This window comes from Toxorhynchites rutilus, chromosome 3 (genome assembly GCF_029784135.1).
Source record: "Toxorhynchites rutilus septentrionalis strain SRP chromosome 3, ASM2978413v1, whole genome shotgun sequence".
In the NCBI taxonomy this organism is placed as follows: domain Eukaryota; kingdom Metazoa; phylum Arthropoda; class Insecta; order Diptera; family Culicidae; genus Toxorhynchites; species Toxorhynchites rutilus.
The window spans coordinates 135,472,812-135,498,056 of NC_073746.1; the positions used below are offsets into that span (position 1 = coordinate 135,472,812).

General features: G+C 37.6%; 2 protein-coding genes across 4 annotated transcripts in view; one reads left to right on the forward strand and one right to left on the reverse strand.

Annotated features, from left to right (window-relative positions):
* Nucleotides 1-15,780, reverse strand: part of LOC129775763 (protein bicaudal D) — a 66,631-nt gene extending 50,851 nt beyond the window's left edge. The window contains exons 1-2 of the mRNA XM_055780841.1: nt 15,499-15,780; nt 14,943-15,285 (exon numbers count right to left, since the gene is read on the reverse strand). Coding sequence (XP_055636816.1) covers nt 14,943-15,146 — 204 coding nt within the window. The 5' untranslated portion in view covers nt 15,147-15,285; nt 15,499-15,780. The remainder of the gene's footprint in view (nt 1-14,942; nt 15,286-15,498) is intronic.
* A 7,732-nt stretch (nt 15,781-23,512) lies between these two features.
* LOC129775811 (S phase cyclin A-associated protein in the endoplasmic reticulum) overlaps nt 23,513-25,245 on the forward strand; it is a 136,162-nt gene continuing 134,429 nt past the window's right edge. For all 3 annotated transcript variants that reach the window (XM_055780920.1, XM_055780923.1, XM_055780921.1), the window contains exons 1-3: nt 23,513-24,382; nt 24,562-24,743; nt 24,804-25,005. In XM_055780920.1, the coding sequence (XP_055636895.1) occupies nt 24,298-24,382; nt 24,562-24,743; nt 24,804-25,005 (469 nt within the window). In that variant the 5' untranslated portion in view covers nt 23,513-24,297. The remainder of the gene's footprint in view (nt 24,383-24,561; nt 24,744-24,803; nt 25,006-25,245) is intronic.

A 25,245-nucleotide genomic window follows, 5' to 3' on the forward strand; every position in this document is an offset into this window, starting at 1 on the left:
AAAGTCTCCGTGAACAAAGGAAAAGAAGAAGAACGAAGGGGAATATTTGCCTAGAGTATAAACAGTGGATCTCGCTGAGGCAAACTTTTCATTCTTTGTGTGGACACCGACTGGACAACATCGTTGCTGGACGAGCTGGAAGACGAGAGATCGAGTGCCTTTCTCAAGGCAATGGGGATGGAGGAGTAATACTATGGATAAAGTAAAATTTTCCAAGGGCCTTTTTGAAGGTTACAGACGAATGAACTGACCATAGCGGGAGGGAATTATTTACGCTAGGGTATTGGTAATGAATCTCTGTTGAGGTAAATATTCAGTTTTTTTCTAAGCAGTTAACATTGTTTGTTCTCTATCATCAATGCATTGAACTGGCGCTATGGTGATCATAATGAAGCAGTGCTACTCTTTTCGAGGTTGTTGAGATTAACAGATAGAGTTTATTTCGTTTATTTAGTCAACAAGAAAGTAAATGTCGTTCTGAAATGTTGTATGTGTTTTGGTTTCACTTGCCAGTAGCAAAACTTTCTCCACTAAGGATGACAGCTGCGCTTATCTGCGAGCACAAGAATGAATCATCAAACAATTATCGTCAAATGACTCTACAATAAAAAAAACATTTCAGGGCGATTAAACTGGTAGGATGGTTATTTCAAAATTTTCGTAGCATTATAAAATAATATCCGCAGTTTTAAACAAGCGTCTTGAATTCAACTACAGCGTAGTTCTACGTCAACAATGCGATCGTGTCTTGAACACAACCTCCTATAATTTTTATTTAACTTTGCTCAGCTATCTGGTCTCGATCGCATTTGCAGAACGTTGTCGGGTATCTAGTAAAGCGGGAATTCCTTTGTAAATTCAAGGCGAATGCTGACATAGATATTGGGTTTAATTCCTGATCGGTCAAGGATTTTTTCGGGTTGGAAATTTTCTTGACATGCTTTGAGATAAGTAATGGGCCTGAAGTATCGGCTAGAGTTAGGCTTGGGTTTGCTCAGCTGCTTGAACTCGGAAACGATCGCATCGTGACCGGGGATCTAATAAAGCGGGAATTCCCTTGAAAATTTTTGACTAATACTGACATAGGTATTGGGTTCAATTCCCGATCGGTCTAGGGTCTTCCCGGGTTGGAAATTCCCTCGACATGCTATGGAATAAATACGTTCATATAATGGCTTAAATTGTTCTTTCGATTAGTAATCTATGCCTGCGAGATAACCAGTCCGTTTTCTTTTCAATTTAGCTTGCCTACTGGTTAGTTGATCAAAAAATGTAAATACCGTAATATAATTATTAGTAGGACCATTATCATAAAAAAATTCTGCATTACTCGAGAATTAATCAAGCAAATGAAACTAAATTAGGCATATGGAAGTTTTAGGCTGCAATAAATGTTTCTATGGTGGTTAGACGCTTCACCCCTTCTCTAAGGGGGAGCTGCCATACAAATGAAAGACAAATTTCTGCATAACTCGAAAACCAATCAAGCAATGGTATTTACAGTTGTGTAGCATTGGCAACAGCTGTTTTCATGTTCCCAAACGGTATATGTTAGAACCGTTATATATGTTGAAATTATGATTTATGTCGAATTGCATAAATTGATTTTAATGTTATGCTGTGTTTTCGCTAATGAAGCTAGAGTGCCTGATCATTAGAACAATTAGAACTATAGTGTCTGATTTTAACAACTAGAGCTAGAGTGCCTAGTTTCGAGTTCAGTGCTAGAGTGCCTGAGCGTTTTAACAATTGGAGCTATAGTGTCTCGATTCAAATTCAGTGCTAGAGTGCCTGAGTTTTGTTTTTAACAGCTAGAGCTAGGGAGCCTAGAAACAAGTTCAGTGCTCAGAGTGCCTGCGTATTTGTAACAACTAGCGCTAGAGTGCCTAGGAAGAAGTTCAGTGCAAGACTAAGTGCCTGACTAGTAATAACAAATAGAACATGATTGGTTCTAAAGTGCCTATATTTTGTTTCATATATGTAAATTATTTATATGGTATTGTGTATTAGTACTTAAATGCAAGTTATCTTAATGTTTAGAGCTAGAGTGCCTGAATATTGGAATTAATAAAATCACGTCTAGTGTTAGAGTGCCTGGGTGTTGATGTAATCACCTAGCGATATGATGCATTAAAATGAAATGTATGTTTTTTTTTGGAATGAAAATAATTGTAAATAACCTGAAAAGCTGAAGTGTTTTGAACTGATTTATTTCAATTATCACTAAAAATAGAATAGTGTTATCGATCTGATTAGGATTTCGTTTTACAGATGGATGAGAGCCGTCCTTTACCGATGTTCAGTGCGAGCAAATCGAAACTGCTAGACTGGCTAAAGAGTGGCAAGCTTGGGAAGGGTCTTTACTATGTTACTTCGATTCTCATAGTATCAGTGATCAGAAAACTATGCGTGCCAAGATGTTGCATCTGGGGGGACCCCAGCTTCAGAGTATTTTTAGAAATCTCGAGGGCACTGAAGAGTTTCCGATTGTTCTACTTGAAAAACCATGGTTTGATGTAGCTGTTGAGAGATTGGATGCATATTTTAAACCGCGCAAGCAAGATGTGCTTGAGAGACACAAATTGCGAAACATGAAGCAAGGTGCTAATGAACGTTTTGCGCATTTTCGTTCTGCGTTTACGACAGCAGCTTTCTGACTGCGGTTTACACAAGTTTTCCACCGAAGTTAGGAAGGTGATGGAGGAGATTATGTTGATAGACGTAATTGTCGAAGGGTGTTCATCTTCAGAACTTCGTAGGAAGATTCTAGAACGAGATCAATCTTTTCCCGAGATCGAGGTTTTGGGCGAGTTACTGGAAAACGTGCGATTCCAAGAAAAAGAGTTTAAGAACGGAGATACATATTCACATGGCAGTACGGGAGAGGTACGCAAGATTCAGGAGCAAGATACATCAAGAAATTTTCGCAAGCAAAGTCGTTTCATCAGACGTTTTGGCATGACCAACTCTTGTGGCGACGGTAAAGTGGACAAAACAAGATGTTTCGCATGTGGACGATATGGACATATCTCAAATACTATTGCGTGCCCGGCAAAGGGACAAATTTGTCATAAATGCCAGAGGCCAAATCATTTTGCAAAGTTTTGTAGAAAGCGTCTCAATTCAGCTGTTTGGGTACCTAACAAGATTCGAGCTGTTACCGATGTGATATCGCCAAGCACCACAAAGGATGAATCAACAATCGATTGTCCCGGAAATGTATATTACAGTTTTCATACCGGAAACTCTTCGCGCCGACAATGTTTCTCAATTCAATTCGGATGTGTTTCGAGAATTCTGCACGGAATATGGAATAAATATCGAAAGTACCATACCATATTGGCCACAGATGAATGGCGAAGTCGAACGCCAAAACAATTTTCAATTTTCAATTTTGAAAAGATTACGTATAGCATAAGAACTGGGAAAAGACTGGCGCGTTGAGCTTCGAAAATATTTGATGATGTATCATGCTGCCACTCACACAACGACTGGCAAGGCACCCGTGGAGTTAATATTTGGCAGAAAAATGCGTACAAAACTGCCGGTTGTTCCAAGCACTGCGGCTGAATATGAGGAGGTGAGGGATAGGGATACTGTTGAGAAAGAAAAGGGTAAACAGTACGCGGACAAGAAAAGGCGAGCCAAACCAAGTGGTATCGAAGTGGGAGATCAAGTTTTGATAAAAAGAACGAAAAAGATCACAAGCTGAATTCAGATTATTCTCCGGAGGTATTCGATGTTGTTAGGAAGGAAGGAACTGACGTCACGATTCGGTCTACGTTGTCGGGAAAGCAGTTGCGTAGAAGTGCTGCTCATCTTAAGTGGATCCCTCGAGATAATGAGGTCATCGGGAATTCATTAGAAAATCATAGTCCAGACAAAGAAAAAACGCAGAAAAACGCAGAAAATGTTGTACATAGAAAAGCTTCCTGAAGCTGCTCTAAACGAATAAGAGTGGAGTCTTCACGCCTAAAGGATTATGTGCAGTATTGAACAACTCATCTAAAGGAAGGTGGGGATGTAGGGATTAATAGTTTATTATATTCTACAATATAAGTATATTATAATACAATTCGGTATATTTTCAGATATGCGTGTAAATGACAGACGAGGAGTGGATCAAAGGAGCCTAGAAGAAAGAGGAGCGGAAAAAGGTCAGACAGAAAAGGTTATCGAAGAAGAAAGAACAAGTTTTATCTGACTGAATAAACTGAATTTGTGTCCCATCATACAGACAAGTTTTTGGAATTTCTATACTGATCAGAGATGCAGGATTGAAGACTTGTCTACATATTGAAGACATTTGTCTTACTGTGAAGACATTTCTCGCGTAACTTTTGAAAAGGTCCTATGTAACAAATGTAAACAAATCGAGTTAATGGATGCACGCCATTAGTTTTCAATCATTGAATGTGTTACAAAAACAATCCTTCACGTATCTATCTTCTTCATCTTTTTGTCGCCGATACAATAAATATCCAATGTACAGATTCGAATTTTAAGCACCCGGCTGTTACTTCGGACGCCACTTTCCTCCGACGGCCGAAACGTCCGAAGTAACAAAGCAGTCAAAACAACTCGCAGTCGTACTTCGGTCGTTTTGGAATTTGTTTCTTACAGGTGTTGTTATCGATTTCAGTGCAATTCAACGAGTGATAACAATAATAATCAGTCTTTAGAACGAAATGCTGATATTTGGATTGTTGTTTATTAGTTAGTTTCAAATTTTTATAGTGCAACGTAACATGTCCAATGTGCAAACGCGGGCAGTCAAAACGTCCAATGTAACATTTTTCGCTCCGAGGCTTCAACCTTAATCTCAAATCAAGGAACAATAGTTACGATTGGTTTTACGAAGTTATACTTGACAGCTAGTGGTGAAAACAGTGATAAAGATTGATAGCTTTTAAGACAATTCGCGAAATAATGTTCGGGTCTTCAACTACGTTTTTCTCGAGTTGGCGAAAATGTTACATTGGACCTTTTCAAAAGTTACGCGAGATTTGATTTTGTTAAAACATTTTGAAGACATAATGAAATATGTGAAGACATTTCAGTATGATCTTCAAGCGATCCGGGTACATATAAACTAATTGAGTTATCACAGTTCCGTTTTTGTAGACGAACTGGGGCTATATTCACTCAATCAACGTGTTATCAAGCCAATAATTTATTCTAAACTCATAAAATTTAGTTCGCAGTTGCACAATGATTTCTTTGTTCACATTTAATGAAATAAGCTTCAAAACTTGAAGGTAAGTTTAATAAAATGCGCTATATAACAATACCAATTAGATAAACATAGAATAAGCTATCACGCATTGTTCAAAAGTAAGTAATGAATTTTAGTTTCATGCGATATGATTATGAAGACATTTTTTCGTACCATGTGGAGACATTTGAATAAATCACCTGGTATCCGTGGTATGTATACACTGTCCTACGGAACACAGTGGAAAGAATATATTTGTCGATGTAAACAAGCGGTGAAAAAGGAGACACTTTTCGACGAGTGATTTGCCTTGGTATATATATATATATATATATATATATATATATATATATATATATATATATATATATATATATATATATATATATATATATATATATATATATATATATATATATATATATAAGTTAACACCCACATCCCCATGTACTACACGAACAGATCAACTAACCACCGAACAACAGCGGTGACCCACTTCCAATAGAGCTAACGCATCAGTTCTCCGGGCGACACATGAACAAACAGCGCATCATCATTGACGGCGCATCGACCTGAATATTTGCACCGTCAACATCATCGATACCAACGACCCATCGAAACATCGACCTATCGTTCGATACACAATCCTAAGGCTCAGCGCTTTGGCCAGGTCGAAGTCCACCACGATCGAACTCACCGGAACCAAACTGGAGAATCAGCATAACCGTACGCCGCGTTAGGGAACTCAGCTCAGGCTAATTAGTAAGGAATAAAGTCAGTCATAATTCGATGTTCAAGTGAGGTAGTTCGTTTATAATTTTTTAAAAACCTTCCCAAAGGCCTAACTTCTTTAACTGGCGCAGTCGGTAGGATGCGATTACCGCTCAAGTGTTTCGAAATAGATATGAAATAGTGATCGAATTGATTAAGTGCAGAACAATATCGGATTAACAGAAAATAGAAATAATCTAGTGCAAAGTGAAGTTTAACTGAATAACGAGAAAAAGAGGCCCAAATACAAAAGACAATACGTGTGCTTCGAAAAAGACTTGAACATTACTAATGTTTGTTTCAAAGAAGAAATTTATCAGATCAATCAATGAAGGTGCTATCGGGAAGAACCACTCTGCGAATATTAGTTTTATTCTCCATGTAAGTAATTCTCCACAATTATTATCTTATACCTCCTATATAACTAAAGTTAAAACACCCAATGTGGCAGAATTGATATCTGCATAAATATTAATAATATCATTATCAAAAGAAATTAAACGTATGTGCAAGTAGACCACCTCGCGTAGCGAGTAACTAGTGTGTAACTAACAGAGAGCATATCTGTAGTTCCACTAGTGCGGAAAGTTCTTATCAGACCATCCAACGGTGAAGTGCTAATCTCACACCGCGTAGGAGACTGATCGCATAGCAGAGTGAATATCTGTGGTAGATGCGATCGGTACAATAAGATTTCCCCCGGTCGAAAGCACAGTGTCTACACAGCAGAGAGAATATCTGCGCCGTGTGTAGCCAGCCGCGTTTAGATTGTAAGAAACAATCGCCATATAAAATATCGCGTTTAGATTTAAGAAAATTCTAAAGAAAAACTAATCAAATTTCTTCACCCCCGAGATATAGGATTTGATGGACCGTTTCCATCCCTATAATTTAAGAAATCGAGAAATGAACACGGAAATGAACAATTCTCCTAACCCAATACCTCCTCCTCCACCTCAACCGAATCCTTTACTACCCCCTAGACAGAACATGAATCGAATTGAAGAAACAAACAGAATATTCGAACAGGCTGAAAAGATTACGAAATCTCTCCAAACACCCCAAGCGGTGAGAGAACTGCAACCATTCGACGGCAATCCCGTTAAGTTGCATAGTTTCATTAGGTCCGTCGAACATTTTATGCCATTCATGGAACCTATTAAAAATACACCTTTCGAGCAAATTTGGCTTCAAGCTATAAGAAGCAAAATAATTAATGAAGCGGACCAAGTCCTAGAAACTTATGGAACTTCTCTCAACTGGGATGAGATTAAAGCAAATCTCATCGCTTATTATAATGATAAACGTGACTCAGTCACACTTACCCGCGAGCTGTTTCAACTTCAGCAAAACGGATCAGTTGAACAATTTTTTGGACAAGTACAAAATCTTCTATCCCTACTAATTAATAATACTAATATTTCTCCAAGAGAAGAGAATATTAAAAATGATAGAAACTCGACGCATAAGGAAAATGCTCTACAGGTTTTCCTAGCAGGGCTGAAAGAGCCGATTGGAGGGAACGTGCGTGCACGTCAACCCAGAAATATAAAACAAGCATTTGATGCTGCGGTAGAAGAACGTAACTATCAAAGTCGTACGGGCTTAAGTAAACCGACTTTAACACCACGTTTACCCAAACCAATACATTTTTATCCTCAATTACAAACTCGTCAACCGATGTTTAATCATCGACCATTTATTCCCCGTCAACCATATCAATCATATCAGCATGAAAGTATTCCAACCAGACCAAACTTTACGCCTCGTTTTCCAGCTCCACCTCAGGGCAATAATACCAACAATGGACAACTTCGGAAAGCATTACCGAGTCCAATGAATGCTGATAAATCCATTCGCTCTAAATATGTAAATTACGTTAATAGACCACCGCATAATTATAATGCAAGAAGCCAATTCTTTCCTGCTGTCCCACCGAGACCAGCACGGATAACGGAATTAAGAAATATTGAACAAACTCAACAAAACGCTCAAGAGTATCAATACGAGTATCAATGTTATCCCTTGGCAAGTTATCACCACGATTACTACCCAACGCCAATGGATAATTATTCATACGAAGAAGACCATTCAGAAATACATTTAGAAAATGAGCAAGAAACTTCCAATGAGACCTACGAACAAGAAACTTCTAGCGAAGCAGTCGATAACCTAAATTTTCAACTGGAAAGCACATCCCATTTCCCCAGGTAAACTCAAAAAATTTCATCCCTTACATGGAAATTCCCACACGTCAAGGGTTTGGATTGAAATTATTGATAGATACGGGAGCTAACAAAAATTATTTATGCCCCCGATTTGTGAAAAAATCCTTTGCGCTGCCTACACCAACTGTTGTCTCCAACATCTCAGGCACTCACAAAATTGAACGATATGTCGACTTCAATCCATTTCCCGACTTAACTGATAAATCGTTCAAATTTCATATTTTTGATTTTCATAATTTTTTCCACGGCCTTATTGGGTATGAAACGCTTCAGGAACTTAAAGCGAAGATTAAAACAGATGACAATTCCATAACCATATTAGGAACAAAACTTCAGATGCTCAGAAAACATCCAGAACCTTTCTCAAAGGAAATTTCAAGAGAAACCATTCATAATATAGAGATACCAGTTTCCGAGCAATCAGGTGATTTTTTACTAGAAGATGATCTCGAAATCAATACAAACCTTTTCATATGTGCTGGTTTATACCAAGCAGTAGGTCATAAAGCCATTGTCAGTCTCAAGAACAGTTCAACTGAGAATCAAACACTTTCATTAGATTATCCACTTGAGATCACTCTTAATAACTTTGAATGCTTGGTTGAGCAAAACGAATTCAATTTTTTGGAAGCTCGTCCTGACAGATTCAGAAAACTTATGGACCAACTTCGTCTGGATCATTTAAACAGAGAAGAGAAAAATAGTTTGATCAATGTCATTGAGGAAAATCAAGATATTTTTCACCTCGACAACGAACCCCTTACAGCTACTAATGTTGTGAAACATAAAATTTTGACCCATGATGAGATACCTGTGTATCAGAAAAGCTATAGGTATCCTCATTGCCATAAAGAGGAAGTCGGCAAACAAATTCAGAAAATGCTTGATGAAAACATAATTCGTCCTTCTACGTCACCATGGAATTCACCCATTTGGGTCGTTCCGAAGAAAGCGGATGCTGCAGGTATTCAAAAATGGAGAATCGTCGTTGATTACAGAAAGCTCAATGCTAAAACTGTGGATGATAAATTCCCCATACCGAATATCACGGATATCCTAGATAAATTAGGGAGAAGTAAATATTTTACAACCCTAGATTTAGCTTCGGGATTCCACCAAATTCTGATGGAAAAAGACGATATTCAAAAAACTGCATTTTCAACTGAGAACGGCCACTACGAATATCTAAGAATGCCATTCGGGCTGAAAAACGCCCCGGCAACATTTCAGAGAACAATGAATGCTGTGCTGGTAGGCCTAGCCGGATTTATCTGCCTAGTGTATATGGACGATATCATTGTATTCAGCAGCAGTTTACAAGAACACTGCAACAACTTAAATAAAATTTTCGCTGCTCTTAAAAAAGCCAACTTAAAAATACAGCTCGACAAAAGTGAATTTTTGAAGAAAGAGGTCTCCTTCCTCGGTCACGTGGTGAATGAAGAAGGTGTAAAACCAAACCCAGAAAAAATTGAAGTTATCCAAAATTGGCCAATTCCCAAAACCGAGAAGGACATTAAATCCTTCTTAGGAACACTGGGATACTATAGAAAATTCATAAAGGATTTCAGCCGGATAACGAAACCGCTAACACAATGTCTTCGGAAAAATGAGAAAGTAGAACATACTCCAGAATTTCTAAAAGCATTCAACAAGTGCAAACAGATACTTTCTAGCAGCGCTATTCTAATACACCCAGATTTCGAAAAAACCTTCATATTGACAACAGATGCATCCAAATACGCAATAGGAGCTGTTCTCTCACAAGGTCCAATCGGAAGAGATAAACCTGTTGCTTTTGCATCGAGAACACTCAGTCAAACCGAAGAAAAGTACTCCACTATTGAGAAGGAGTTACTAGCTATTTATTGGGCAACCAAATATTTCCGACCGTACCTTTTCGGAAATAAATTCATTTTATACACAGATCACAAGCCGCTTACTTGCGCCGTGAACTTGAAAGATCCATCAAGTAAAATTGCCAGATGGATGATTGCTTTAATGGACTATTCCTACGATATAAGATATCGTGCCGGAAAACAAAATGTCGTTGCCGATGGCCTCTCTAGAATTCCCCAAAATTTAAATCTGAATGAAGAACAAAATGATTCTTCATCAGACGCTGCTACGCAACATTCGGCAGACACCGATGACTCGGAATTTATCGCATGTACCGAAAAACCGGTAAACACTTTTTCCAATCAGATCATTTTGAAAATAGATGGAACTGAGAGTGAGACCACCGGAGAACAAGTTTTTCCCAAAGTCCTAAGACACACGTTTACAAAAGTGAATTTTGGTGTACCAATATTACTAAGAATATTCAAAGAATTCATGGATCCTAAAAGAGTAAATTGCATTTACTGCCCAGAAAATCTCATCAACACCCTTCAAATTGTGTATAAAAACTATTTTTCTCGCGTCAAAACGTTTAAAGTAGTTATTTCACAAAAGTTCTTAATTGACTTAAAAACTGAAGAAGAACAGAATGAAGTCATAAATACAACACATACAAGAGCTCACAGAGGCATCGAAGAAAATCTGATGGCTATCAGCCAGAAATTCTACTTCCCGAACATGAAAAGGAAAGTTAGAACACACGTCACATTGTGCAATACGTGTAAAACTGCTAAATATGAGCGACATCCTTATAAATTGAACCTAGCCCAAACTCCAATACCTAAAAAGCCGCTAGACATAGTTCATGTTGATATATTCATATGTCAACCAAACACGTTCATATCCGTGGTAGACAAATTATCGAAGTTCGGAATGCTTTTTCCAATTAAATCGAGATCGATTCCTGACGTCCGTTCAGGACTGACAAAATTCTTCTCAACATATGGGATACCCAGACTTTTGGTCAGTGACAATGAACCAGCACTAAAGTCTGTTGAAGTAAGAGGCATGTTAGAAGAACTAGGAATTGAAACATATTTCACACCATCTAATAAAAGCGAAGTGAATGGAATCGTTGAACGATTTCACTCAACAATTGCAGAAATGTTTCGCTGTTGTAGATCGAAACATGAGGGATTAAGTAAGAAAGAGTTGTTTAGAGTCACTGTAGCACTTTATAACGACACTATTCACTCTTCAACCAAGATGCGACCCAAAGAAGTATTCTTTGGAATAAAAGAGGGAGAGGTGAGACCGAGTAACATTGAAGAAATTGTTAGGAAAAGGAATGAAATATACAATGAAGCAACATTAGCTCTCATTAAAAAACAAAAACAAGATTTACAGCACCACAACAAAAACAAGGAAGCTGACCCATCACTGGAAGTGGACGAAACTGTATACGTCGCGCGCCAAGGGGTCAAAAGTAAAACAAAGGATAAGTATAAACGATATCAAATCGCAAGAGATAACACAAAAACCTTCCAAGATCAGAATGGAAGAACGATACATAAAACAAAAATAAGACGTCAAAGAAAATGACGTCTCGAAACCCAAAGTAGTACTCACATATTTCTCTATTCCAGATTAGCCCTTGATGTTACAGCAGAAGTGACGATAACAGACCTCTCACGACATGATGGAATAATAGCATTTAGCGAGAGAGAAGCGAAGATTATCACATCTCAACATTTCCATCTCCACATCGTGGATTTGGAAAAGTTCGAAAGTAGTTTCACCAACCTCCAGTATACGTTACACCAGTTCGAACGACAAAATTTCACGAAACCATACCTTAAAACATTGGACATTAGGATGAAACAAATTTCCGACAATTACAAACAGTTGAAACCCATACACCGACAGAAACGAGGACTCTTAAACCCATTAGGAACGTTTATCAAATCATTGACCGGCAATTTAGACGACGACGATTTACAATTAATCCGACAAACGATAGAAAATTCAAAAACCAAAACCAACACACTTATTGACAACAACAACCGACAAATCAGAATCAATCAGGAATTCGAAGCTAAAATTAACAATTTAATTAGCCACGTAAATGAAAACCAAATTGAGGTTTTAAGAAGAATATCGAGAATTGCCAATAACGTAAACACAGAATATGAAAATCATTTAAAAGGAATAGTTCACGATCTATTTTTCAATCTAGATCTACTAAACAACCAACTAAGAGACATTTTTGAAATTGTACAACTATCGAAAATAGGGATTTTATCTAGGGCAATATTAAACAATAATGAAACAGAGTTTGTACTAGAAAAGTTAGAAGAACAAAATATTCACATTAACAATATTGACCAAATTTATGAATTTCTTAGTATAGAAACACATCATGAAAGTACAAAAATAATATTTGTGATCAAGATCCCAATATTTATGTCAGAAAAGTTCCAATATATTAGATTTGAAACATTACCAAGAAAAAACAGAATTATATCGACACCCTACAACTCAGCTGTTCTGAGTAAAACACTGACACTAGGAATAAATAACGAATGTACAATTGTTGAAAATTATAGAATTTGCCAAAGACAGGAGCTCACGAATTTAACAGGCGACGGTTGTATCGACAACGCATTAAGAGGAATCAACGCATCTTGCCCCTACGAGGAACATCGCATCGGAATGGACATTAAGCCTATCGACGACCACACGCTGATCGTGAGAAACGCTGATAAATCCGTTCTTCTGGATTCAAATTGCAACATCAAATCGAGACAGATAACGGGAACTCTACTGATCAAATATCCAAACTGCTCTGTTTCAATCAATGGAAGCAAATACGACGACAAGAGGACAATTAATCATCACGAGATCAGAACTATTTCAACAATCGGAGTGAACTTTCAGCCAACAGTAATCTTCAACCAACCTGATCTGCAACAAGTAAACCTGCTTAGAATTGAAAACCGAGACCACATCCATAAACTGCAAAGAGACCACATAACACTGCAACATACTATGATTGGATTCCTGATTCCACTCGCAGCCATGATCATAGGATTGGCAATCATGAGCCTGAAGAAACATATTGGAGTATACACCACACCACGAAATGTATCAACAGAGGTAAAACCCTATGCTAACACAAAAAGCATGACATCTTCCCTCTCCTCAGATCAAACCCAACAAGACAAATCACTAGAAAACCCAGCACAAACAACTTCAACGATACTCGCAGAAGTTCATCTATGCAACAATCAACAACAGCGGTTTCAATTCTAGCAGCCTCATCGAATTGTACCTCCGAAGAAAACAACTTAAGATTCGAGACGAATCTTCATTAGGGAGAGAGTAGTTAACACCCACATCCCCATGTACTACACGAACAGATCAACTAACCACCGAACAACAGCGGTGACCCACTTCCAATAGAGCTAACGCATCAGTTCTCCGGGCGACACATGAACAAACAGCGCATCATCATTGACGGCGCATCGACCTGAATATTTGCACCGTCAACATCATCGATACCAACGACCCATCGAAACATCGACCTATCGTTCGATACACAATCCTAAGGCTCAGCGCTTTGGCCAGGTCGAAGTCCACCACGATCGAACTCACCGGAACCAAACTGGAGAATCAGCATAACCGTACGCCGCGTTAGGGAACTCAGCTCAGGCTAATTAGTAAGGAATAAAGTCAGTCATAATTCGATGTTCAAGTGAGGTAGTTCGTTTATAATTTTTTAAAAACCTTCCCAAAGGCCTAACTTCTTTAACTTATATATATATATATATATATATATATATATATATATATATATATATATATATATATATATATATATATATATATATATATATATATATATATATATATATATATATATATATATATATATATATATATATATATATATATATATATATATATATATATTCAACAATGAGCTCTTCAGTTGCTTCGGCTGGCATCCATATTTTATCCGGAAATTGATTCAAGAACGAAATCAATCCATGTTCCGTTCATTTTCACGAAATTATTCGGTAAAGTACAAGTCAGATGGTCTTCTCCAGCTAAAAAATTACATCGAATCAACTAGCAAAACTTGCTTGCCTTGAGGGTAGAGGAGAATCAGGTACATTGTCAGGCTGATATCTTTACCTGATTCAATAATGATAGTTCAAACCATGTCTTGTCCGTGTTCCTGGATGTCTTCATTGGACTTGAATTCTGTCCCTCCATTTGAGTTGCTAAACTGAATTACCACTTCGTAGAAGAGATAAAGTTTAATTATCAATAAACAACTCTTTCCGATTTCTATTATCAACTTTACATGTAAGAGCTATTGCGCTTTCTGATTGCATTTTGATAACTCATTTCCGAAAATAGATTGTAGACATTTATCAACATCGTTTGCTGAAAGTTGGCTCGATAACGCACATCAGTGATTACGAAAACGATAATTAATTGATCATATACCCGGGGGATAATTATCGATTACTACATAAATTACGGCATATCTGAAACGAAGTGAACGCAATGATTCATCCCATGTGCACATCATTCAATAAAAAAAAACCTTTCTACAGGTGCTTCGAAGCGAGATGTGCAAACACCTGTGCAATAATTTATCTCGAAATCTCATAATCGATCAAATCTGGCAACGCTGGACCCCCCGTCGTATGTGAGTCTGACAGATGACGTGATCCTATCTCGAAATTCATTCGCACACCTGAGTGCACTTTCCATCATTATCGTCATCATCATCATCATCATCGTTATTTCGCTCGTCATCAATAAGCGCCCGAGTGTGTGGATAGAAATTTTTATCGCCAATGTGCACAAAAATTTACCTCCTGTGTGATTTCCAGCTCATGTCTCGCATTCTCGTACAGTGCCTCCAGCTCTTCGCACTTCGCCTGCAGGCCCTGCTTCTCCTCAAGCAAACCCAGTCCATATTTAGCCGACTGAATATTCTCGCTGCTGGCCTGGTCGAGTTCCCGATTGAGACGCTCGATTTCCGACTGCAAATCCTCCAAATCAAGGGGCGCTGCCATTTTTCCCGGAGTTTCCAGACAGCCTATTTTCTCTTCGGGGCTAAGCTCTGCTGCTTCCTACACTAGATCTCCTCTGCCGATTCGGTGCAGACACACGTACACATACACACACTCTTTCTTTTTGGGGGGCCCCTAAAAACTAACGAAAACTTATGAAATTTACACACCGCGAAGCAATTGCTTCTTGCACTATCAATGAAAGGAAAGAAAAACAATAAATTCGTTCAAATCATGCCTAATTCGCGTTTCCTTCCTTTCTTTTTTTTTCTCCGCTAGCGTTACACTTGACTGAACTCGAAACAAAAAAAAAACGGAAAATTACATTTCTCGTCACTTTTCGCTCTTTCGCTACCTTTATTTCCAAGCTCGCGATGCCTTCATGTACTGGAAAATTTGGACGCACAAATCAAACTTATCACTTCTCTGCTGGGGCCATTTATTGCACGGAAAAAGCAGCTAAACACCAATTTTCCACATTTCTCAGGACCTTTTGGCAACTCTTTGCTTCAGCACCTACGTCGTCTGGTTCACCTTTACTACCTATTGCCTGTTCTCAGTAACACATCATGAAAAGTGGGAGTCTGACTGAAAACTGACTTCTGTCTTCCGCGGTGGCTGCCGTACAACATGGAAATGAAAAATTCCGATGATGAAGGAGGTCTGCGTATAGGCGAGAGGGAGAAAGAAAGAGGACCGTACCGTTTTGGCGAAAGTTTTCCACATCGGACAGAAAAATAACAACCGAGAGCTGCGGTAACATTTTTAAACGTCACTGTCAATGCTGATCGGTTCAGCTATGGGTACACTACATACGGGTAAAGAAGAATCAGGTCACAATTTTGAGGTGGCCGTACACTGTTTGTTCGGAGGTCAAATATGTGATACTTTTTGACACTGCTGAACATAATGTAGTCCCAAAATAGATAATTTTTCGAACAATTTAGGTACAATTCACACACAACATCCAACATCACGGCGCTCTCAGTCACCCGTTTTTTTCAAATTTTTTTAGAAGGTTGGCACATCTGTACAACCACCGAATTCCCCTGATTTGACTCCCTGCGACTTTTTCCTATTCGAACGACTCAAGAAACCACGTTCCAGCACCCGAGGTGAGATAATGGAAAAATCGAAGATGGCGCTGATTGCCATACTGCAAATCGAATAGGATAAATGTTTCGAGAATTGGATCAAGCGCCGGCATAAATGCGTTAGGGTGCTCATACACTGTTTGACCGAAGCCAAATATTTGACTCTTTTTGACAGATAAAATTTGGTCAACGTGTACTGATCAAATATATTATACACAAAACACGACAAGCAAATATTCAATTATTGGATGCCTAAAATATTTTTTCAGTCTGTTCTTCGAACCTGTCGGTACATTGTTAGGTTACCTTGAATATTTCAGTTGATTTTTTTTTTCCATGTTCGGTGTTTGATACTGTTTACTACTGTTGAAAATTGAAGAGTGGCAAACAAAATAGTGTTTGTACAAATATCAAATCAAACTTTATCTGTCAAAAAATATCAAATATTTGACCTCCGGGCAAACAGTGTACGGCCACCTTTACAGTCGATGGGGAGTACTTTGAAGGGGACAATATCGATATTGAAGTATAATCTTAAACTTTTGATTTCCTGAATAAATTCTGGGTGGAAGGGTGGTAGTCGCAGGTACTTCTTGAAAATTTCACTTCTAGGTTGATCCTGTTGCATTGATTAGCAAACCTTTATTTGAAATAATTGCTTCGAGCTTCATAATTCTCCAAAAATGATAACTTTCGTTTAGCATATTTTATATTTCATATTGTAGTATGGTTAATTTTATCACAACTATTTGCAAATTTTCATCCTTTTGAGTCCCTGGCAAATTCATCTGATAGTTACGCTTATTCATCCGCATTAGAGGCAAACTGTTTTTGAATTATAAAACCGTCTTGAGATATATCTATAATGTCTTTATATCATCGGTATAGTTATAAAAAATATCGCAAATTGGAAGAGCCTCTGATGAAGAATATATGTTTAATGTTCGTAAGCTATGTTCTGTTCTCATATTTAGAGCATCCCCACCAGTGGGCAGCAAACGAGGGTGCTTGTTTTTTTTGTGATGATTGTTTTCACGCGTCGTCAAAAGAAAAGCAAAAATCAATATTTTATAAAACAACTTAATCACAATGAACGTAGAATGAAGAGAATTAAAACAAAATTCTGACGAAAAATTAACACAATTTACAAATTCTAGAACACGAGTGTACCAGTGCAAGTGCAATCAACTTTTCCCAGCTTTAACTTGAATTGGTTCTGAAACCCTCGGAAGTGACAACGGTCATCGTTACGCTTGGTTGTTCGCATATACTATGTTATGTAAGAAGTAAACTCGTGACAAATTAAAAACTTCCTTGGCTCTCTTCACTCGATATTTTTTTAACTTGACAGATTATTTTAATGAGAATATTAATAAACATGACTAGAGACAAAATAACAAATGCTAATGCCAATGCTTTTACCCAATCGTCATGGTTTTAGTGGTTGCGTTAGCGATAGTCGAATAGTACAGTCGAGGTACACTTATCAAATCATTCTATTTTAAGATAAATTTCTAAATATTCAAATTCAAACCAGAATAATTACTTTTTAAGTCATCCGTTTTGTTTACTTGTTCAGTTCCCATCTATCATTCACGTACTTTTTTGTAGTGTTAAATATATAGTTTTTCTATTTAACACTAAACCTGAATATGAATATCGGCATGTATACCTATTCCTACCACTGTGGGTCAAATGACCCTTCTTTGAAATATTACTATGTAAAGCTCAAAATGTATTATTTCGCACAATCTGAAAAGGAGTAAATATTGAAGAATACATAAGAAAAGTAGTAAAGACAAATGGCGATGAGGTAATGTGGTAGGTTTATTGTTAATGGAAAAGAGTATTGACACCAAAAAAAATAACATTCGTACTATGAAAAGAAAGTCAGTGTACCAACCATACCATTATTACCATTATTAGACCTTGGTCTTATAAAGGGTTAAATATTGAGTCCCATGTTTGCCTAAAAACCATGCGCCCACATAAATCCAGTCCAAATACATTAAACTAATAGTGATGCACGGTAGTTTTAATTTTGAAGATCCCAAATCCAGAAGATAAAAATCTAATTAACATTCAAAATTCTAATCAACATTCAACATTCTTATTTCGAACTGGAGACTGTAAAGATCTTATTGGCGTTATTGACTATTCAAAGTATGAAACATCTGCATCTGTATGAGAATAAATTCTTTGAAACAGTGCATTGTTTAAAATATGTTCACATTACATTATTTACATTACAATATGTATCGACTATTCGGGTTAGGTGTACCCAAGAATTTCTTGAACTGCCTAGTGGACGGTACCAGTACCTATAATGACAGATATATGATAAGCTGTGCTAACTTTTAAACCATTAAAGACCAAGCTGTGAAGAATATTTTTTAACGAAAGCCATTGGTGTAATTTTGGTTATTGGCCTCACAGAAACCCTAATGTTCTATAATTATTTGTTCTCGTTCTTCAGTTTTCCGGAGAATGACAAAAAAACGAAAAATCGCGAAACAAAAACTTACACCGAAACCTACATTTTTCATCCTGTAGGAGTTTCAATCCAATGTTTTTTCCTACATCACAATGTGTGTTCTTTTTTCAAAGTAATATTTTAGAGAAGTTTACATATTTTTGCATTTTATTAGGTTTTATTTTTTGTTGAGTTATGTTAGATTATGTACTTTCCGCACATAATTGCTTTAAACCGATTTTTTGCCCAATATAGTTATGTTAAATTCAATGAAATTGATAGTATGTGGTAGCTAAGAAACTAAGCTATCATTTGATGTCAAAACCATACCATATGGTTGCTTTCCAAAGCCATTAAAATTTCCAAAGTCGCTGTTCGTTTTTTCGAACGCTTAGCATAAAATGGGTCGGTAGCATAACATTCAGCTCAAAGCCGACCACAATATGATGTCACGTAAACCTCACGTCCACAACGATTATCATTTCTTTCGCAATTATTTTCAAACTTTTACAGTTCACATTAAACAAGAACGAAGAGGATTTAATTTTCACTGCCCATAAATTACTTTCAACATTTCAGCTCCGTGGCCATAATAAAAACTCTTGAAACTTGAAAATGACAGATAGCAGTTTTAGAGAGTAATACTAGGGACAGACATACAACTGTACTAGCATTGTACAGGTACCATCGTAGCCTGACACACATACTTTGATTGTACATTTTACCGCATGTCAAACTGACAAACAGAAATTTGAATTTACTGCATTGTATTTTCACTAATATTTTAATGGAAAACGTTCTTATTTAGCGTCTTAACTATCAAACACAACATACAAGCTTCCAATCTGAGTTATAAACTCAAGATAAAGTCAATGAAAAGAATATTTACCAAGTGTTTTGAATCAGCTTGCTCATGCTATCCACCACTAACCGTCTTTGGTGCTGCGCACAGTACAACTGTAGCCATGCACAACGGTGAAACAGGTCGGTGCAGATACAGCGATTGTACCGAGTTGTTTGCATGGTTCTAGCGCTGTACATGGTGACAGACATACAGTTTTCGAAGTACAACGCTAGTACAGTTGTATGTCTGTCACAAGTATGAGCAAATCACTCAAACGCTTCTTTCTAGGCTTCTAACAGACAATATTATATCTCCATGATTTCATGATGCGTACATCTTGTTTTATAAAACAAACAAATTGTCCGAATCGATTGATGTAAAAATCCTGTAAATCCACAGAGAAGTGACTGAGCAATGAGCACTCAGAATTTGTCGTGTTGCGATTGATAATTAGTCATTCCTTCGCAACAAAAAATGAGTGGGTTATATCTATGATATAACCGCAAGGTTGACGTGGAACTACCTTAGCTTAGCAATCATTCGTTTGTATTGATTAAATTCTTGATTGAATGAAACAGTTTCCAAATTCAATTGAGTTCAATATATTTGCTCTGTGAGTGAAAAAAATGAACAAATGCCATGTAAAGTCAATTCATTTATTGTGATTGATTGTTCTTCGTTACAAGTAAATTTAATGACGGACCTTTTACGTTTGGTATGATGACTAGAACAAAATATATGTACGGAAGAATTATCAAACGTTTGATGAACCAGCCTAAGGCTGAAAATCTTTCCAATAAAGACAAAAAAAATTATCAAATGATTATTTTATTTTACATTTCCCTCTGAAGTTTACATCCCAAAAGTGTACATACTTCTCGAATCTCGAATTTGCTTGAAACTGGGATGTTCATTCGCTTCTAGTGTCTGCACGATTTTCCCAGGTTCCTAAGTTTAGAAGATCATGTTAGGATAGACATATTCCACTCTGCACAAAGGCAAGCGAGGACAAAAGTACTCGCAGTTTGCATTTATTTGCAGAGCCGATTTCCCCAGAAACCTCGGTTTTGAAGTGTTAGGGAAACACATTTCAATCGGAACAAAAATACCCCCGATTTGTATGAATTCGCAATGCCGATTTCCCCACGCTCCATGGATTTGAAGTCTGTGTTAGGGAAACACATTCCAGTCGGAACAAAAATACCCCCGACTTGCATGAATTTGAAATACCGATTTCTCCAGGCACCTTGGTTTAGAAATCTCTATTAGGGAACACATTTCGGTGGGAACAAAAGCTCCCCCTACTTTCGTGTGTTCTTTTTCTTCTTTTTGGCTTTAAGAGGGTTTCAACTTTTCAGTTCATTTGCCTCTAGGTTCTTTCGTGTGTTTGCAATACCGATTTCCCCAAGGCTGCTTGGTTTTGATGGCTGTGTTAGGGAAACCGTAAATCGGGCCAATCAAAACGATGCAGTTAGGGCGTTTAGATAACACCTAATATTTTACAGTTATTCAATTGTTTATCTAATGAAAAACAACATTTTGTTAGTTGCGATAGATGCGTAGAAATATTCCCTATCAAGTGATGCAAACATCTCTCCTATCCAGTACGAAATGTTCGAGCTATAAGCATTCGAAATCTTTCATTTTTTCCTGCATGTTCTGTGTTTAGGTTTTCATTTTACCCTCCATATATTCCGGTTAGACGTAGTCCCACGTCAAAAACAGGAAGTGGGTTATACCTGTGGTATAACCGCAAGGTTGACGTAGGACTATCGTTGATTTAGTGATCATTCGTTTGAAGTTGAATCTGAATCCATTCTGAATGAATGAATAAATTAATATTTGGGGGACTTCGAAAACGAGAGCGTTACGTTGGAGGTACAAGGTTTTATGCATCCAATATTGGATACGAAAATATTCAACTGATGGGAAAGAATAATCTTCAGACGCTTTCTTGTTAATTGCACTTGATTGAAAAATCACATAACCGAATGCATTTGATCGCAGTATTATATGAATAGAAAACATTAAAATAAACTCTCTCGCATGAATTTAATTTTCAATTCCAAGGGAAACTGGCAGATTATTGACGTAGAACTTCAGAAAGGGTGCCAAATCAGAAAACAAATCAGCTTTCATGAAATAAAGTTAACCTTAATAACTATTTTCACTGTGAACGAATTCCCATGATTTGCATACCAATCGAATCGGAAGTTCTCTAAGATTTGTGTGATATACTATATATTACAATTCACTAATCTCTAAACGGTTTAAATACATGAAAATTGGAAGAACTTCCTTTTTCCCATAATTTGTTCTGCCGATTTGTGTGCTAACCCTACCCGTATTTCGAATGGTTATAACTTGAACATTTCTTAACAGGTCGGAAAGATGTTTGCATCAATTGATAGGAAATATTTCTACGCGTCTATCACAATTAATAGAATGTTATTTTTCATGAGATGAATAACTGTAAAATGTCAAGCGTTATCAAAACGCCCTAGTTGCTAGCTGCTAAGTTTTGATTGGCCCGATTTATGGTTTCCCCAACACAGACTTCAAAATCGATGTACCTGTGGAAATCCGCTTTGCAAATATACATGCAGGTCGGGGGTATTTTTGTTCCCACCGAGCTGTGTTTCCCTAACACGGAATTCAAAACTAATTTGCCTGGGGGAATCCACTTTGCAAATACATACAAGTCGGGGGTAATTTTTGGTGTTGAGTACTTTTGTACTCGCTTGTCGTTGTGCAGACCGGAATATGTTTCCCTAAAACGTACTTTCAAACTGAGAAGCCTGGGAAAATCGTCATTTCAGATACTAGAGGTGAATGAACTTTCGTGGTTCGAGAACTACGTAAACATGAGATGTGCAATAATTTTAGAGGAAAATGTAAAATAAAATGATCGTTTGACAATTCTTCCGTTCACATATTTTAGTAGTACTAAGCATCATATCAAACGTAAAAGGACGTTCATTAAATTTATTTGTAATGAAGAACATAATCTATTACAAAAATTTTGATGCACTCTAAAATAATAATCGAAGTGGTAAACAAGAGGATTGCATAATGTAATTGCGTAGTTCTACGTCGAAAATATGCGGTCGTGTCCTAGATACAACCACTTGCATTTTTTTTCAGCAACGATAACATCTTTCCAGATTCTTGTCGATGCTGGATAACAACCAAACGGAACGAGTTGCGTGCGTGTATGTGTGTGTGTGGCGGCTGCTCCGATGCCTCAAGCGGAACCAATTTTCGATGCTGGTAATTTCTTGGTCGTCTTCTCAGAGGCATCACTCTCCTCCCGATGGACTCCCTTCTGGCTTAAGGTGCACAAACAGGCTCTTGGTGACACCGTTCATCAGCGCTTTCATGATGAACGAAGTTAGCTTCACCACAACAGCGACAACATGCTCCAATCGCTGTTCAATTATAATTAAGCGGAATTCTGAGCGGCGCTTGCTTATATACCGATTGCAGATTTCAATAGCAATGTTTTGAAATCAATTTTAAGGCTATTGAAACAAGTTTTTGGATCAAAAAGTAACAAGTTTATTACGCGTAGACATTTTATCTTTCGAATGAAGTGTTTATCATACCATTTCGTTCAGTTATTTAGGAGCTATTAACGCTCAAAATCTCGATCTCCGGCGTATCGCTTTCGTTTTCGAAACTTTGATTTTACACCCCGGTATAGAAATCAAAACGTAGTCCTACGTCCAAACAAAAAATGTTGCTTATGTCGCTCAAAGAAAGAGCAAAGCATACCAGGAGTGATTTTAGTATTTTGTCATATCTATTTTTTCTTTAAGAAAGATTTCCGTGTTTCGTTTTGCGTGAATGTACCCTCACTCATTAAGCATCAAGTATTAAGCAGTGTAATAGGGGCTTAGCACAACAAATCACGAGGCAAATGTCAAACCAAAGAAAAACCAGAAAATAACAAGTGATTGTTTACATTCGAGGTGGTTGCGAAGTTGATTAATGAAGTTGACCTACGATAAAACTGAATCCTTCGTCTAGCCAAGTGATCAATATATCTGATCGATATTGGCTCATCGCCGGACTGATATTTATCATTGGGATAATTTGACATCACTTTGATCAATCTTGAAGAACAGATGTTCCCGCAGTGTAAACAAAACAAACGAATTTTTCGTATTCTGCTTTGATCAGCCTTCGTTTCATCCCGTTAAAGAATTGGTCGAATCGCCCATGTATTGTGTGTATATTAAGGATTATTCATAGAGGTTGTGTTGCGTCAAATTTTGCAATAACACTACCGCTGTTCGTACGGTCGAAATATACGCGAAACCGCGTTCTACGGATGATGATTCTCTTTGTGTCTGTCCATTGAGCAATTTTTGTTTTTGGTGTTATTGCCATTGGCATGGTCTTATGCACTCAGCGTGTGCTTCGATTGCTGTTGCGTTTGCGACATAGAATCATCCGAAATCGGGTTTGTGAAAAATTCGCAGTTGATTTGTAGTGTTTCTCAGATGAATTGAGTAAATCGTACCGTTGTTGTGGTTCTATAGGAAAGTCGAATCAATTCTGAGCAATTCAGAGAAAAGCAATTGAATTCAACTCAAAAGTTGTTGAGTTTAGAATAAGAAGTTAGAATAATTCATCTTTCGTACGGCACGGGAGCATCAAATTGTAGCGTAAGTGCAGGGTGGAAGCACACTTTGATGCGTGTCGCAACGATAGGCGTAAAATCAATGAAGACTCGATAGGATGAGAATGGAAAATCGACGATATTTCAACCAGGAAGGCAAGGAGGCAAAAAACTTTTACCATCTGTCGGACGATGGCGAGGATCGTAAGTATGATAGTAGTCATCGGCGAATAAGAATGCGTAGGAGTCGATGTGAAACCGACAAGAAGATTCTCTTCAGCAGTTTTGCTGTGGCAGAACATTGTTATTTGCATAGCCTCGGTTTTTAGCGAAAATATTCGAATTATGCGATATGGTATGACGATTACTTTTCTTCTTTTCAGGAATCTACGCGAAAAAACCGCCGGTCAGCTTGAGGCCCCGTTCGATTCAAAGTGCTTCTCAAAGCAAATCAGCACTGAAATTAAGTGCGCCGCGTGTTCGTTCCGCTTCAACTGGTCGAGATAAAAAGTCTGAGCTTCAGGCACGATACTGGGCCTTTCTCTTTGGGAATCTTCAAAGATCTGTAATGATTAATATGACGAAGTGTATAATGAAGGGAATTTATTCATTGCCATCATTCCAGGTCAACGAAATTTACCAGACGGTTGAGTGCTATGAGAATTTACCCTCCTGTCAGGAGGCAATATTGGTGCTGGAAAACTACATTCGAGATTTCCGGGCGCTGGCCGAGTGGTTTAAGGTTTCATGGGATTATGAGGCTACGCCGTTGCCACAGCGGCCGCAATCATTGGCATGGGAAGTGCGGAAGAGCAATCCAGCGCCGCGTAAGTTTTTCCCATGTGTTACAAATCATGTTTTTTCTTAACTTAGGCGAGATAAACGGTAGAATAATATTTAAATTCTATTTTAAGTTAAAGAACCATTACAAACAGTTGTATTCCGAACACTAATTTCATGCAATACTTTGATATACACACTTTGTATGGAAAACAAATCAGTCACTGATATCGTCTAACAACGGTGCCAGAACACTTTGAAAGCAGCAATTAGCAGCACAGCAAAAA